Here is an 18,111-nt window from a genome sequence, read left to right as displayed (position 1 = left end):
TGTGAGGTAAGGAAAGTGTTATGAGGTTGTGAGGACTCTTACCAAGAGAAGAAGAAAAATATAGTTTTCAGAAACAATAAATTGTTAGTCCAACATAAGGATCTGATGAGCATGTGCATATAATAAAATCTAGATGATTGTTATACATTAGATATAATTACATTTATCTCTTAAATTATTATATGTGCTGTAATACTGGTGCTCTGGAAACTCACACTGTTTAAGTTTAGTTCACAGTATTTGAATTTCATTACAGCTGAACTTCTTCATCTTTGTTGCGGCATCTTTCTGATTCTTGGGCATTTAGCAGAATATTTGATTTGCACACGGCACAATATCTGCTTTTATATAGTGTTTAGGTGGTGTTACCTGTGCTAACAAACAATTATGATTAAGTGGGATTCATCAGAAATCTAGAAATAAGCATGTTGAACACTTAAAATAAGAAAATATCTAACACTTTTAAATCTAAAGTTTTTTTTTATCTTGGTAAGAAGTTATTATTAAATAATTGTCAGTGCACTCTGCTCGGGCCAGTTCATCACTGCTTGCAGCTTTAATTTATCTTGTTTAAAGAGTTAATCTGTTATTTTAAGTGTTCAACATGCTTATTTCTAGATTTAATAATCTTAATTTAAGAAATCTTGTCAAGTGAAATTATCTGTGCATGCAGCGAGATCATTTCCCTCAGATTTAGTGTTTTTATCTCGTTTTTAGACACACCTTTTTTGCAGTGTAGAGTTCTTCGTTTAGGGAAAATATAAGAATCTTAAGGGAATTTTGCTGCATGAAGACCATTGATATAAAAATAAAGAAAACTGTAAACTAGAGATAATTTATAGCCTTTATTTTGTCTTGACATAAAGGTATTAATGTTTTCATGACAGGAAAAAGAAATCTACAAGATTAACTCAACACTACATACAGACACTTCACTGCTGTTGAGGAAATATAAAAAAGGTTTATGTACAAGTGAGGAAATGATGTGTGTCTGTCGGTGGCCAGAGGAGGATCAGACCTGCTCGCCGAGGTCCAAAATCCGAAACTTGTCTAAATTGTAGAAGCAGGCCTTGACGACTCGCCCGCCGAAATAACGTCCGTTCAGATCCACCACAGCTGCAGGAGAGACAGTTAAGGCTAGTCAGTACCAAAGTACACGGATAAACCTTTTAACAACAGGATTTATATGGTCAGATTACAGTAAACTAGGCCTGTCACCATAATCACAATATCTACTTATTGTTCGATATAGAAAAATGGACACTTTTTTTCTGGACTCAATATATTGTCGTTTACATGCGTGACTTTTTCTGCTTTTTTGTGTTGTGTGTAAAGTAATGCTGCAAGGATTTCCCAAGCAGCCATTTCAGCTGTTTATATGTTATTTTAATCGAGGTTCATACACTTTTTGAGTGGTCAAATTCAAGCACTTAAAGGACTTTCAAGTTCCATTTTCAAGCTTTTCCAGGACCTTACAACGATTGTAAGTTGCATGTTTAAGATGAGTACTGGGTAATTTCACTCAACCATACAGACAGCGATGGTTTTACACTTTTAACAACCAAAAGTACGGTTTGCTAACCTCAATATTCAATTTAGTATTTTTTTCATTGAACATATGATTGCACGAGAAATACAAATCCAAAATCCAAGCACTTTTCAAATCTTGAAAACACAACATTAAGATTTAAGCATTTTCAAAAATTTCAAGCACCCGTATGAACCCTGTTTAATAATAAAATAATATGATACATAATGATTATCTCATTGCAATGTTTTGTTATCAGAGCCTGAAAGTCTATGTCATTTGTTTTGGTTGTAGTTTATTTATTTGTTTAATTTATCTAGGATATTTAAATATTTCTTTTCCACATTTCAATTCCAATGTTTAATATTGGAGATTAATAAATTAATTGCTGTGGAAAAGGATGTAGTTATAAAACTAAAACAACATAGATACAACAATACTATAATTTATCGTGAAAAAATATCGTCCTAAAAAAATGTGTTATCGTGACAGGCCTACAGAAAACCACTTCAGACTTTATAATGCACTTCCTGTTAGCACAGTTAGCTGTAACTATGCTGATGCAATGTCACTAGGAAGGAGAGAAATACTTCTACTTAATAAAGCCAGGATTGTTTTTTTAAGTTTTCTCCTTGAACCTTCAAGTGGCTGTCTCGCTTGTTCTTAGAAAAAATATTAAACTTGTGTGGAACAAACTTTTGTGAAAAGCAGCTGAGTGATGCTTACAGTTTGCCCTAAGAGTCTTTGATAAAAGCCCTAAAAGAAAAACAACTTTGCTTTGGCTCCACTTCTGAGAAAAAAGGAAAAAAATGACATCAGTGTTGATTCCCAAGATATGCCACGTGTTTGCTCCACACACTACGGTAACCTTCCTTTAAAAAGGACAACTTTGTGTTCATTCTATGTTGTCTGGCAGCGTTGACCTTCAATCACTAAAATGAACACCCTCATATTGTTTGTGTGTTACACTCAGCTGATAGGTCCAATCCATTCTCCTTGGAGAACAGTCACCATCGGCCAAGTCAGCACATTTCATGTAGTACTTTACAATACAGTGTGTGCACACCAAATTCACTATGCTGACACTGGATGTTATGTTGCAGTGATTAGACTGTGACGGCAAGATTTTTACATTGCAGCTGTGTATGGAAACATCTTGATATATCCTTTTATTCGCTTTCTTGCCAAGAGGTAGATGAGATGGCCAAAAACAGTCTCATGTCTATACGATAAATATGAACCTACATCTACAATCATGGAAAAAAATATTAGACCACCCTTGTTTTCTTCAATTTCTTGTACATTTTAATGCCTGGGACAACTAAAGGTACATTTGTTTGGACAAATATAGTAATATATATCTAGACATTTTCCATGGTTTTCTTGATATGTGATTTTGGTAATCATCAAGAAAACCATGAAAAATGTCTAGCCAACAGCTCTAAAATTAAACTCTTATGAGCTATTTATGTTGTTATCATTATAGTTGTCCAAACAAATGTACCTTTAGTTGTAACAGGCATTAAAATGAACAAGAAATTGTAGAAAACAATGGTGGTCTAATCATTTTTTCCATGACTGTATATTACCGGAAGCCAGGAAAAACTGTGGAACTTCACCACGGCCAAGAAGCAGTTCAGCAGATAACTCTGATAAACCCACAACTTGTCTTTACAGTAAACAAACAGGATGTAACATTTACATTACGGAGATTGGAGAGAGCCAGGCTAGCAGCTTCCCCCTGGTCCCAGTCTTTGTTCTATGCTAAGCTAAGCGGCTTTCAGCTATACAGCGCCACAGGAATGAGTTTGTGGCGAGTTGTTGTTCTGACTTGAGTGAGTGCTCATGCAGGACTGGAAAAACAGTCACCTGCAACTGTGACTGGTAGATTTCAAAATAAACCAGTTACAGATTAGATTTTTTAACCAATATTTGTTTGGCTTTGTGATCAGAAGTGCCTTTGCGACGCCTACAACTTGTGCAAAATTCTGCTGCTCGTCTTTTAACAGGCACAAAGAAACGGGAACACATATCCCCAGTTCTGGCCTCTCTGGCTTCCTGTGCGCTTCAGAATTGATTTTAAGAGACTTTGGACATTTTTAAATCTTCTCTTAAAATTCACTTTTTCTCCCAGGCTTTCCAACCTGTGTGAGAAGAAAATTGTTTTTGTGTGCTCTATTGTATATCTCATATTACATATTACTTGATGCAATTGTCTTTTTTAATTTTATCTTTGATTTCATTGTTATTCATTTATACATCTTTTGGATTTTTTGTTGTTATTCATTTATGTAAAGCACTTCGGTCAACCTTGGTTGTGTATAAGGTGCTCTACAAATAAACGTAACCTTGACCTAGTAAGAGAAACAAATCTGGCATCAACTTGCATATTTAACCAGCATTTCACTGGTGGCTAGTATTTATTTCCAACCCTGCATTCACATGAATTTTTTCTATTTTTCTAATAACTCTGACACCACTTGAAGACAGCACAAATGCCCTATCTCACACTGTAAACAATAAATGATCCACCCTGTGACTCTAATCCCCTCCAAATCTTAATGGGGTCTTTTTTGGCCCATGCTACATCCTTCCACCAAATTTAATTAAAATCTGGCCAGCAGTTTTTCTGTGATCCTGCTGACAAACAGACCAACCAACCAAGCGAAAAACATGACCTCCTTGGTGGAGGTAATGAGTTGAAACTGGGTTCAGACTCTTTTGTCTAAGTCTTTGAGCCGTACACTGAATTTAAAAGTCATCTCCAACCGTTGGCTGTGTAATCATGACCTCTGAGCCCCTTATCAATGAAACGAACGTGGCAAAGATATTCTCTTCTGGGAGCAATAAAATGTTTCATCATCATCTAAAGAAATGGCTCACACAGTGTGACACTTTAACACAATTCGTTATGACTGAGGCCTTCTGTGTTATTCTTTGAGTGTCTGTCCCGCTTTCTGAGAGCTGTGATGTAAGCGCGGTTCTGCTGGTGCCGCAGGGAGATGGCAGGGTTGCTGGGCCACATATGATATAACACCACAGGGAGTCTCACCTGGTTTCTGATCTGGGCCAACTCATTTAGAATGGGACACGCTTTCACCCACACTATTAGATCAGTTATACAAGGCTAGGTAAGGAAATTGATTCAGTTACATAAAGTTGATCCCCTACCAATAAAACAAACGCTTATGTATAGAAATGGTTGAATGCAATTGAAATGTTGATGGTGATGATTGATTTTCAGTGATCAAGTTTGGAGAATCAACAAGGGTCCAGATTTTAATGTGAGCTTCTGGGGATCCTGTGACATTTAACCCATTTTGAGGGAAACATGACCCAAGCGCATTTCCTCTCATGTGATGACATTTTTTTTAAATTCCGTTATGCCTTATAATAATGACTTTTTGAATTGCAAAATACTGAGAAACTTTCTCAAAATATTAGTATATTTTGAGATAGTTTGTAGCGCAATATCTTCTCTCTTTATTTTATGATAGTCATTATTATATAAAACAAAGTCATTGTTTAGCAATACCAAGCCATTTGTCTGAGATATGACATCATTACTTTGCAATGATGTCACTAGTTTACCATACTAAGTCACTACTTTGAGATACTATGTCATTATTTATCAATGAAGTCATTATTTTACTAAAACATTATTTTGAAATAATATCTTAAGAAGGTTGTCATGACGATGACTTACAACATTCTCTTTTTCATCTCAAGGCAAAATTTTTATAATTTTTTTTTCTTTTACTGGCAGAAATGGTCCTCCAGATCACTTGCAGGTGTTGTTGTACAGACAAATCCGGTGCCATGTAGACTTCAAGTTTTGTGCTCAGGCATTAAAACTAGGGCCGGGACTTTAACAAAAAATTGACGCATTTTAATCGCACTTATTTTTGCATCGCAATTATTTTTGCATTGCGGAACGTTTCTCACTGAATGAGTTTCAGGCGGACCGATTATACTGGAGCACCAACTAGCGTTCATGAGTTCAGACAACAACAAACCACAGTGAACATGAAGGAAGAAGCTGATGAGAGCGCTTTGGTTGGCCCTGTGGATGATGGGACATTTTGTTACAAAAAACCAACGGATGGAAGCGTCGATAAGAGCATGGTTGTGTTTAGAGCTATGACCCTAAAACCAAAGTATTATAGTTTACAGAAGGTCTACCTACCTATAGGCTACCTGAATTTCTGAAATGTACTATATTTCTAAATATGCTATTGCTACACGTAATGGCAAAATTGCACTGGTCTGTTGGACTGTTGAACAAAAATAAACAATATTTTTGTTGCTTAAGCTTATGTATTCAGTCATTATTCAACGGTATACTAAAAAAAATTACTTCTCACTGTTCTCATGTCAAATATTTATATGCGATTAAAATGCAATTCATTTCGATTAATTAATTACAAAGCCTCTAATTAATTAGATTAATTATTTTAATTGAGTCCTGGCCCTAATTAAAACGTTTAAAATAAGTGGACTTATCATCATCATTGATCTTGCACGAGATGACAACAAAAATACTGACCTTTGATGGCTGACTCCACCCTCTCAAACTCCAGAAATATCCTGACAGCTTCATCATCTGGTACAACTGCAATCTGAGAAGCAAAGGGGGGTTTTGTGATAATTCTGTTTGATCAGGAAAGTCACTTCACATTTATTCATTAAGTCTCTTCTCTCACCTCAAAAATGACACATTTTACCACTTTGCCGTATTTCTCACACTCTTCTTTCGTCTCTCCCTCCAAGTCTTCATCCACCTCTCCTCGGCCCACCATGTTCTACAAAACAAACAGACGTCAGGCCTACTTGCATGGGACAACAGAAGATAAAATAATAATCTGATGCAACCACTGGAAAGTCTGCACTCAAAGGTCTTGTATTGTCTACATTTTCTGACTTGTGGCTCATTTCCAGACTTGGATTAAACAGTCGAGATTTGTTGTTTGCATTTGGTGAAACACACGGTGATGACTCATCACAATCACACGCCCACACATACCCTGAGCAGGACCACTTTGGTTGGGTTTTTGAGGATCTCTGTGAGCGGGTTGGCCTCTGACTTCTTGGAAGAGTCTGCTGCTTGGATGGAAACAGGACAAAGGTCATGCTTTATTTCTCCTCAAAAGAATATTCAGAGGCTGCTGCTGAGCTGGATGGAGCAACTGAAAGTGCCCAACAATAAGTTTTATCATACTGTATTGAGCTGGAGTCAATACGTGTGATAAAAATGAAACAATTTGGCAAATCTGTAGTTCAAACCCTGTTTTAAAAAATGTTCTGTTTGCTGAACAAATGTGATTTTTCAGTCACGTCTGGCTGTTTTTGTCAGATTTTATTGTGTTACACATGCTGCTGACTGACGAAATGCAGTGCAATATCATTTCTGCATTTATGAACAATTGGCTAAACAGCAGAGGGTTTAATGTAACATCTTATTTTTTTCTTAAGAATTCTCTTAAGTTTTATCTTAAGAACACTTTTGTGAATTCACAAAGCATTCTTCAGAAAAAAATGCTTCTTAAGTTTTTTCCTAAGACAGAACTTGAGAACAAATGAGATTCTTGAAAACAAAGTTCTTAGATTTCTTTTCATATTTCCTCACAACTTTAAGAGAAGCCCTCAGCAGTCTGAAAACAGCTCCAGTGAAACGGTTGGTCTTGATTTGTATTTACTTGAACAAATTTGTATGGCATGTATTTGATTTCTTTCATATTTAGTTTAGCCCTAGACGATATGTTAACAAATACTGTTCATTGAAGTTGGTCAGAGTAGTTTTGTTTTTTTTAATGTATCACATAAATCTTATTCTGGCAGTTGACATATAATTGAAATGTCCTTGGCCTACTCCTAGATTACACTACGATGTACTCTTAGTAAATCACAGATGCAGTTGTTGTTTTTGATACTACTTAATGAATCACTATAAACTTATTTTTTAAGGAGGCCAATTTACTGAAACCATGTCCTTATTATTACTTTTAGATGAAAGTTAATTGGGTGGCAGCTAGGGAGCAAAATCCACCAAGACCTCTGAGGGACAGAATGGATCCTCTTACTCTCCCTGATCATGTCTTAATTAGACAATATAGACTCCCTAGGCCTGCAATTGTTTTTCTGGCTGATTACTTGTCGGATGGTGTTATTGTCACGCGAGTGATCTTAAGTTAAAGATCTAAGAACGTCCTAAGTGAGAAAACTAAGAACTTCCTAAGACATACCACAATTCTTAAGAAAAAAATAGGTGAATATCATTTAAGAACATTGGGAACATCTTTTATTTTTCTTAAGAATTTTCTTAAATTATTAATTTTTTCTTTCTTCATATATAAATGCTGCCCTTACTAGGGTTTGTCATATTTAGGTATTTTGTAATGTTTGTTATTCTTTTCTCATATAAATATATTTATTTCAGAAAAAAAATGGCTGTTTTATCTCATAGGCTATTTTTATTCAAGATGGGGTTTTTTAAGGTGGGTGTTATACAGAATTTATGTTCACTTAAATAAACGGTTTCAATAAAACGACTTGTGACACGTCATATTTGACTTTGACTCAACATTTGTTCTCACTTTGCCATAAAAATATCAGGATATATATCGTATATCGATATTCAGCCTAAATATATCGGGATATGACTTTTGGTCCATATCGCCCAGCCCTATTGATAATATGTCATTAATTTGAGATGCTATGTCAATATTTCTTTTACTTATCTTAAGGCTAAATTTTCTTGTTTTTTCCCTTTTCAAATTGTCAAACTATTCCTTGAATCCCTAATGAATGTACTTTGTGGATTTAGCTTCGTTTTATCATTGTCTAGGGGTTATGAGAACAAGGTTAAAGGGTTTTAGAATAGATGCAAAGTGCAGGCAAGGCTGAATTAGTAGCAGAGCTGTTAAAGATGGAAAATAAGGGACATCTTCAATTCAGGTTAGGCGACAAAAACACCATGCATAAGAGATCGAAAGATTGTGTATGTGGTAAACACAGAGCCAATCTAAGTAAAAAAACGAGTGAAGACTGCAGCGTTAGCCCACATTAACCTTTAGCATTATTAGCACATCCAGCAAAAAAACATGCAAGACTGACTACTTATTGCTACATTTTGCATGGTTTGAAAAAAACTCAACAGACACAAAGCATTTCAGTTAGGTAACGGTGCGTGACACTAGATAAGCATGGATAAAACACATGCAAACACACATACACACACTTCTAAAATAAGACGAGCAGAACAGAACACCCTGTGTAATGGGAGAGGGAGAAAATGAGAGTGAAGGCCCACCTGCAGAGCCTACGCCTGAAGTCTCAGCAGCACCTGCCTGGCTGGACCCTGCTGCTCAGTCACACACACACACACACACACACACACACAAACAAAAACACACACACACGCACACACAAGTACACAAAATGTAAAGACATGCACACAAAGTCACAATAAAACTGATCCTGGAATGACACCATGAAGTTCATTGATGACTGTGGAGCAAAAATACACATGAGAGGATCAAAAGTGAAACCAAACACAAGTTCAAGTCACAGACTGAGAGCAGACGACTAACATGGGCTGGAGACGACATGAGCAAAAGGTCGATGCATGCAGTTCACAGGTAAAAAGAGACTTGGAGGAAAGCAAAGTTAAAAGTAAAAAAAAAAAAAACAAGTAAAAACAGAGATACATAAAGCATTGATCATGAAGAGAATGTTTGCTGTAACTCAGACAAAAGGCAGTACTTACGTTTTTCTGCGGCGTCTCCTATGATGATCTTTCCGCCTCTCTTGCTGGTCTTCTCCACGGACAACGCCGTGCTTAGGCCCTGCTCGTGCTTCCCCAGGCCCTGGCCTTCTTTGAAGCCATACTTCTGCATGATCTTATGGGCCACCGTACCTCTGTGGGAGAAAATATGGAGAAGAAACATCTGGATTGAAGAAGTGTGATTTCTTGTAATACTAAAGTTGTTTGTCTAAACTGCCGGATTTGCATGTTTGAATCATGACTGAAACAAACCTACAGCCTTCTGACCAAAATTAAAGCTACGGTTGGTAAGGTTTAAAAATATTTTATATACAGTCATGGAAAAATGATTAGATCACCCTTGTTTTCTGCAATTTGTTGTTAAATGTAATGCCTGGTACAACTAAAGTGTAATGAAAGTTTAATTTAAGAGCTGATATTTAGCCATTTTCCATGGTTTTCTTGATAATGATTTTGGTTATTATCAAGAAAACCATGGAAAATGTCTAGATATCAGCTCTTAAATTAAACTCTTATGAGCTATTTTTGTTGTTATTATATCTGTCCAAACAAATGTACCTTTAGTTGTACCAGTCATTAAATGAAAAACAAGGGTGGTCCAATCATTTTTTCCATGACTGTATATATATATATATGTATATATATATATATATACATATAAATAAATAATATTTTTTCACATTTGTTGAAAGTTTCCTCCATTGCTTCCATAGAAAAACAACCAATCAGAGCTGGGTAGTGTCCGATGCAGCTGTCAATCAAATCAATGACTGCTCAAGATCTGCATTTAAATTATTGGTACCATTTTCATTTTCTACTAGAAATAAATTCAAGTTACTTCTCAAAAATATAAATTGCCTGCTGTGAGTGACTGCATGTCTTTCTGTGTGTGTGTGTGTGTGTGTGTGTGTGTGTGTGTGTCCCACCCACCCCATGTTGGCCAGAAAGGAGCTGGTTGGTCCGGGTGGTGAACGTGGCCGATCGATGTCCTCATACATAGGTGGAGGGATGGCAGCCTTTGAGCCTCTGGCAGGACGACCTTCATCCTCGTAGTTGTACGAGCCTACACACACACACACACACACACACACACACACACACACACACACACACACACACGCTATATTAAATCCTAATTTTACATTGATATTTTTGCATGAATTATGTATTCTGTTGTTTTTTAATACATTAGCTCTGTGAAAAACTAATGACACTAAAGCAAAAAAACACCCTGCCTCTGATTATCTTTCCTTGTCATTTTCCTCTGATATTCAGTGTTAAAGATGCTTCTGAAGATGTAGACAATGCTGCCCTCTGCTGTAGACCACTGCTGTTTAAACAGACTACTAACGTCACTAACATAACTAGGAAACTCCAAATTATAGTGTTACACAAGCTCAGGGACAGACTGGGAATGAAAGATGGCCCTGGATTTTTTTACTCAGATGTGTCCACTAAAACCCTCCAGCAATACGACACAATAACTGAAGTAAAAATAAAATTTAAGCAACAACAAAGAAAATGTGTTGCTCTTTGCGGCGCTGCAGGCTGGCTAGAAGGATCACAATAGACACAATGGCAGTGTTAACAAGGTGGCAGGATCTATGGAACAATCTAACCAGTATAATATTATTTTATTCATTATATGTTATATGCCACACATCAGAACACCAGTATAATAGTAATTCCAATTCCAGCAGTTTTAAGAGATACAACTATATTTTTGTATATTTTGGTGCATAATTAAATCCTTGTGTAAGAAAAAGGCTGGTGTTTAGTCTCTTATTTTAACATTCTGCTCCCTTTTACAAAGAATTAGGGGTTAGGGGCAGTGGATTTTTAGGGGGAGACAGCAGGGCAACAGTAGATGCCACATAGAAGTGGGATACACAATCTGAAAGCTGGGATATGAGTTTATGAAGGCTTATCACATACTGCAATGATGTCTCATACGTCTACACCCTTTTTTTTTTTTTTTTCTTGAGAATTGATTTAGAAAATTGTAAAAATCCCTCAAAAATACCACATCAAGACACCAAGACCTTGAGCTGCTGCATGGGAAATCCATGCTGTGACTTGGTATTTAGTGACAGCTAAATTTGGTGATTTTAGACTTTGAGATTTTTTCAAGAATTGCACTTTTTGTTGAACTGACCACTGGGAAAACTCCTCCCCTCACATTTCAGTTCCACTGAAAACTAGGTTACACCAGCCTCAATTTCCACCAACTATCCAAATCCTGGGAGAATTTTTCTCACTGTTGTTTCATACAAGATCACCATGAATCACTGTACACAGCAGACTTCAAATACAACATCCAGAAGTACTCCGACGACACTGCTATTGTGGCGTTTATCAGGAATGGACAGGAATCGGAATATAGGGATCTGATAAAAGCCTTCAGTGACTGGAGTCACAAGAACTATCTCCTACGGAACACATCAAAGACTAGGGAAATGATTATAGATTTCCACAGGTTCAAGCCCCCCTTCAGCCAGTGAATACCTTGGAGGTGTAGCCAAGTTCTAAGTATCTAGGTGTCTACCTGGATAATAAGTTGGACTGGTCCCTAAACACAGACACTCTCTACAAAAAGGGGCAGAGCCGCCTCTCTTTCTTAAGGAAGCTCAGATCTCTTGACATCTGTAGTAAGATGCTGCAGATGTTTTATCAGTCTGTGGTGGTAGTGTGTTGTTTTATGCTGCAGTCTGCTGGGGAGGCAGCATCAGACGCAGAGATGAAGAAGGTTGGACAGACTGGTCTAAAGAGCTGGTTCTGTGGTTGGAGCCAGGTTGGACACACTGGAGGAGGTGGTGGAGAGATGACCTGTCAACATGTTCCAGGCCATCCTGAAATACCCAGATCATCTGCTACACAAAACCTTTATGGACCAAAGAAACAGCAGTGGACGACTCCTCTCTCTCTGTTGCAGGACGGAGAGATACAAAAGATCCTTCTCTCCTACAGCCGTCAGACTGTCTCATTCTAACAGAGATTCTACCAGACTAACTGAATTTACCTTCAGGGATAAATAAAGTCATTTTGATTTTGATGAACATATTTAGTTTTTTCCCCCCTTTTCCTAAAACGAGTTAGTGGTTTAAAACCATCACAACATGATGAATCATTTCACTTACCGTCTTTGTCGACAAGTGAAGAAGGAGGGGCGATAGCTGCTCCACCTGGCAAAGAGACACAAGAGATGCATAATGTTAGAGAACGGAATTTTGTTGTTGTTTTTTTGCTAAACATGACGACACTTTGGTTACAGGTCAGATTCTAACAAATAAAGAATAACTCATCCAGGCACTGTTGGCTCTGAAAACATTGAAACATCCAAGGATGATGAGTATTTCTTTAGGTGCCACCTTTGTAAGCCAAGTGGAGTAAAATACTCACTTCGTTTCCTCCGCTCTGTCTCGTAGTCGTCCTCCTCGTCTGATTCGCCCTCTGCTGCAGGGAAACGAGAGAAACCACTCGGAGCTCCGCCATCGTGCCTGTCTTTCCTCTTCCTGCAACACACCAGGTTCAACATTTAATCAGGAGTTTTGTGTTCCTATAAATAAATCAGTGCAGTAGACTTGTTCTTTAGTTCCTCACAAATTACTTTTACATAATGAATAACTAAAGCCTAAAGCACATCTCTCCGTTTGATCCCATTTTATGACTTCAAGCACGCACTTCCAGATGCCTAAAGAACCAGAACCCTGAATAGACGAAAGATATATTGATATATTTTTAAAATATGATATGGAATTAGATCATATTGCATATATTGATATATTGTTAAAAAAATATTTTATATATAAATGCTGACCTTACTAGTTTGTCATATCTAGTTCTTTTGTAATGTTCGTTATTCTTTTCTCATATAAATATATTTATTTCAGAAAAAGATTGGCCTATTTTTTTTTATTTTAGATATTTTTTTATTCAAATGTGCACTTTATGGAGCTTTGATTTTAAAGAAAAAGGTACTCCTGTTGTTATACAGTATTTATGTTCACTTAAATAAACGGTTTCAATAAAACTATTTGTGACATGTTATATTTGACTTTGACTGAACATTTGCTCTCACTATGCATTAAAAATATCAGGATATATATCGTAAATTGATATTCAACCTAAATATATCAGGATATGACTTTTGGTCCATATCACCCAACCCTATTGATAATATGTCATTAAATTGAGATGCTATGTTAATATTTAGAGAAAGTTTGCCACAATAATGACTTCTGTTATTCATCTTAAGGCTAAATTTTCATCTTGTTTTTTTCCTTTTCAATTTGTCAAACTTTTCCTTTAATCCATAATGAATGTGTGTTGTGGATTTAGCTTAGTTTTTATCATTGTCTAGGGGTTAGGAGAACAAGGTTAAAGGGTTTTAGAATAGATGCAAAGTGCAGGCAAGGCTGAATTAGTAGCAGAGCTGTTAAAGATGGAAAATAGCCTAAATATATCAGGATATGACTTTTGGTCCATATCGCCCAGACCTATCATGACAGTACTTTTCTCTCTCCTCGATCTCCTTCTGCCGCTCCTGCTCCCTCTGTCGCTGCCGCTCTTCTCGGTGTCGCTTCACCACCTTCTCATAGTCGTTAGGGAACATTGGATCGTACTCGTCTGCCAAGGGGATCAGCACATCGCCGGACGAGAAACCACTGGGCACAGTGTCCTGAAGCACGCACATGAAGAACAAAGGTGTGAGTTAGAGATGGCATCCACAGACGTAGCTGTAGAGTTATTTTGATATCTATATTTACATTTATTTGTAAATGTCTTTGTGCAAGCTGCATCACAGCCCCACACACTGCTCTGTTTCATGTTAATAACAGTATGTACTAACAATTTTACTTTTCATCTTTGGCTAAGATCCACACTAATCAACTCAAGAGAAAAAATGTAGCAGCTTTGACATTCTCAGCATTTTCATACACACAGAAGATTTCACCATCACTGATAACCAGGTTCAGTGGATTAGACAGACCTTGAGGGCCGCGGCAGCATGTGGAGGAGTGTCTGTGATCTGTCTCTCATCACTGGAGCCTCCTCTCTTTAGATCAATAACTGGAGCCAAGACAGTGGTCTGCTTCATCCGCTGGGTCTACACACACACACACACACACACACACACACACACACACACACACACACACACACACACACACACAATAATTTAATATGTACACATGTATAGATCATCGTTGTTTGGCATTCTGAATACTTTTTCATGCGCATTTAGAGCACATTTGCAGGTGAATCTCAATAAATTAGAATATCATAAAAAGGCTTATTTATGTCCGTAATTTAATCCAAACGTGGAAATAACACATTATATAGGTCCATTACACACAGAATGAAACATTTCATGTGTTCATTTATTTATTTACTTCTAACTATAATGATTATGGCTTATATTTAATAGAGACCTAAAACTCAGTGTCTCAAAAAATATGATTATTACAAAAGACCAACTTTAAAAAGTATGTCATCTATATGACTCAATACTTGACTTGAACTACTGGAAATGGACTTTTCCATGATATTCTAATGTATTGAGATGCACCCGTACTAGGGCTGGGTGATATGGAACAAAAGTCATATCCTGATATATTTAGGCTGAATATCGATATACGATATATATCCTGATATTTTTATTGCATAGCGAGAGCAGATGTTCAGTCAAAGTCAAATATGACATCTCACAAGTAGTTTTATTGAAACCGTTTATTTAAGTGAACGTAAATACTGTATAACAACAAGAGTACCTTTTTTCAAATCAAAGCTCCATAAAGTGCACGTTTAAATAAAAAAATATCTTAAATAAAAATAGCCTATGAAATAAAATAGGCCAATCTTTTTCTGAAATAAATACATTTATATGAGAAAAGAATAACGACCATTACAAGATAACTAAATATGACAAATCCTAGTAAGGGCAGCATTTATATATAAAGAAAGTAAACCAAAAAAAAGGAACTATATCAATATATGCGATATGGTCTAATTCCACATCACATTTAAAAATATATCAATATATTTTTTATATCGATAAATCGCCCAGCCCTAACCTGTACATATCATGTTTTTTCATTTTCAATTTGTGTTACAGTTATAATCTTAACTGTATATGCACTTCAGTATGAAATCTATGACTATTATGGTTATCCAAACATCCCCATATTGTCCCTGTTTACTGTGACAGTATGACCTACCTTGGCCTGGGTCAGAGCCGCCTTCTTCACCTTCAGCTGGGACTGCAGGAGCTTAAAGTTCTTGGACCAGCCTTCTGTCTTGGTGTCACTGGCTCCCACACCGAGGTCATCATATAACGACATTGCTGCTCTTCAGTGTCTCCGTTTCCTGCAGACAGAGACAATTTTCATTTAATTTAACCTTAGGCTAAACAGGTTCACTAGCTTCACTTTGTTCTGCAATACTTGAAGAAATTTAGGTTGTAGCTTGGCAGCAGTCAAATTAGAAAGCTGGTTCCCTTTTGTTAAATGCAACAATATGGCGAAATAACTTGTAATATTTAATTGTCCAAAGCATACCTATGTGTTACATAACATTTTATACACAGTCATGGAAAAAATATTAGACCAGCCTTATGTTTAAAATTTCTTGTTCATTTTAATGCCTGGAACAATTAAAGGTACATTTATTTGGACAAATATAATGATAACAACAAAAATAGCTCATAAGACTTTAATTTAAGAGGTGATATCTTGACATTTTACATGTTTTTTCTTAATAGTAACCAATAATCATTATCAAGAAAACCATGGAAAATGAGATATCAGCTCTTAAAATAAACTTTTGTTGTTATCATTATATTTGTCCAAATAAATGTACCTTTATGCTGGGCTTACACCAAAACATTTCCACAGTCCCAGTATAAAAACTGAAAGTCTTTAGTAAATCTAAGAGTTTTACTAGAGTCACGGCGCTCCCGTCATCTCCATCGTTAAGTTTAAGGTAGTAATGTGCTCTGTTTCATATCAGTCTTTTCCTAGTCTTAGGTTTGGATCATATCAAACATGTTTGATATTATCTCAAGTCTCAGTGACGTAACACAATCACCAACCAATAGATGAGCGGGGGAAAGGTCCCCACTTCCAGACCGGCCAGTAAAACCACTTCCACAGGAAAAAGGAACATCACAATAATGCTAGTAAGCTCAGTCCGAAATAAAAATATAGTGATGTCATATATTTCGATTTTTGGGGTGCTGTTTCTTAGTAAAGAGAACAGTAAGGAGACCCAGTTAAAATATATAAATAAATGTATACACGAATTATAATTAAATAGGACGTAAATGTATGAATTCATTTCTAAATTTTCCTTTCCTTTACTCTTCCTTGTATCTATTTTTACTGTAAAACAGTCAACTTTTCATGTCAGAAAAACAGAAACCCCTTTTCAGCTTTGTGAGGGGGAATTTGTGGCGTCTTCTCTTCTTCCTTTTTCCAACACAAACCACTGCACACTGTAGAGCAGCTGGAACCCAGAGCTGCTTCTCCTCCTTTTGAAAGTTTTTACGAAGAGCGTGATGGGGAAAAATGCATGATGGGAAAAAACTGCTAAAAGAATCTAGTTGTAGTCTTGTAAATGGTGAACCTGCAAGATTCACAGTCTGTCTAAAATCTCAGTGTGAGACTAGGCTGGGACTAAAAACTCTAAACACTTGTCTTTAGATGTGAGCAGGTGTGAGCTCTTCTGATGTATATGCAGCATTAGTTGCACCATGCATTAAAATGAACAATAAACTGAAGAAAACAATGGTAGTGTAATACATTTTTCCATGCCTGTATCTTAAACCCATAGAGGTAGAGGAAGCTAAATATCAATGTAGCTAATGTTAGCTAATGATAACATGGTTACTTACTGCCTGGTCCGAAACTAATTATGTTTAAACAACCATATTATTTATTTTAGCTTACCTGTTTTAGAAATACCTGGACATTAACTAAACGTAAATGCACAAAACATAAAAAGGTTTAGCGGCACATTAAATATAGCTCGTAGTTAGCTCCTCGCTGTACGAGGCGGAAGTCAGCAGCATAACAACAGTCAACGACGTTTAGAGACAGTTTTAGTGTTTCGCCCCCTAGCGGCTGGATGACTCTATAAACAGTCTACTGCCGCTAGAGCACAACATGCCTGTACGGGCTGTATAAAATAGGTATAAACCTCTTAACCCTTTGATGCACAACATTATAAACACTTTCTAATGTACAACATGGGTCAAAAATGACCCGCATTAATTTCCCATGTTATTTCATGCTGGCTGTGTGTTTGAATATCTTCTTATTTTTATTTTTTTTTTTACAACAGATCGTTATATCCATTTTTCCTTTCATACTTTATGGACAAAAATAGTTTTTGTATTATTGCATCAAGTTTACACACACGTGGGTCAAAAATGACATTGTGCATTGGAAGAGTAGTGATACAAAAGGGTTTTTTTATTCAAAAAGTAAGAAATGAAAACAAAAAATTAGGATTTATGATGATTAAAAACAAGTTAATGAGGAAAACTCTGGAATACTGAATGATGAAATTAATTTATTGCAAAAATATAAAAACTAACCTAATAAAAACTCAGTCCGGTCACTTTAGACCCATGTTGTGCATCAAAGGGTTAAACTTCCCTAAAAACAGAAGTAGCTGTAAAAAATAAAAAAATAAAAATCAAGCCCTTTTCTCTCTGATTTTCTTCAAAACAAATAATAATGTATTTTTCCGTAAAGTGGATTGCTTGTCCAGTTTTCTTGTTGACAAAATTTTGCACACC

The 18,111-nt window shown here is 36.4% G+C and overlaps 1 protein-coding gene across 2 annotated transcripts; it reads right to left on the bottom strand.

Moving 5' to 3' along the window:
* Nucleotides 1-831: 831 nt before the first annotated feature.
* Nucleotides 832-17,439, bottom strand: rbm17 (RNA binding motif protein 17). Of its 2 annotated transcripts, none has more exons than XM_059326328.1 (13): nt 17,258-17,439; nt 15,530-15,677; nt 14,302-14,418; nt 13,823-13,989; nt 12,711-12,823; nt 12,449-12,493; nt 10,242-10,374; nt 9,294-9,445; nt 8,838-8,888; nt 6,552-6,631; nt 6,232-6,330; nt 6,075-6,147; nt 832-1,116 (listed from the first exon to the last, which is right to left on the bottom strand). In XM_059326328.1, exons 2-13 carry the CDS (start codon nt 15,650-15,652, stop codon nt 1,013-1,015), a joined length of 1,257 nt encoding a protein of 418 aa, XP_059182311.1. In that variant the 5' UTR covers nt 15,653-15,677; nt 17,258-17,439; the 3' UTR covers nt 832-1,012. The 2 variants fall into 2 exon arrangements, with proteins under 2 accessions (XP_059182311.1, XP_059182312.1); XM_059326329.1 differs by having other exon boundaries at nt 6,552-6,628; nt 17,258-17,438.
* Nucleotides 17,440-18,111: the final 672 nt, after the last annotated feature.

The sequence above is a fragment of the Centropristis striata genome, chromosome 22 (genome assembly GCF_030273125.1).
Source record: "Centropristis striata isolate RG_2023a ecotype Rhode Island chromosome 22, C.striata_1.0, whole genome shotgun sequence".
NCBI classification, from domain to species: Eukaryota; Metazoa; Chordata; class Actinopteri; order Perciformes; family Serranidae; genus Centropristis; species Centropristis striata.
The sequence above is the reverse complement of the archived record's forward strand: the minus strand, read 5'-3'. Positions and strand labels throughout refer to the sequence as shown.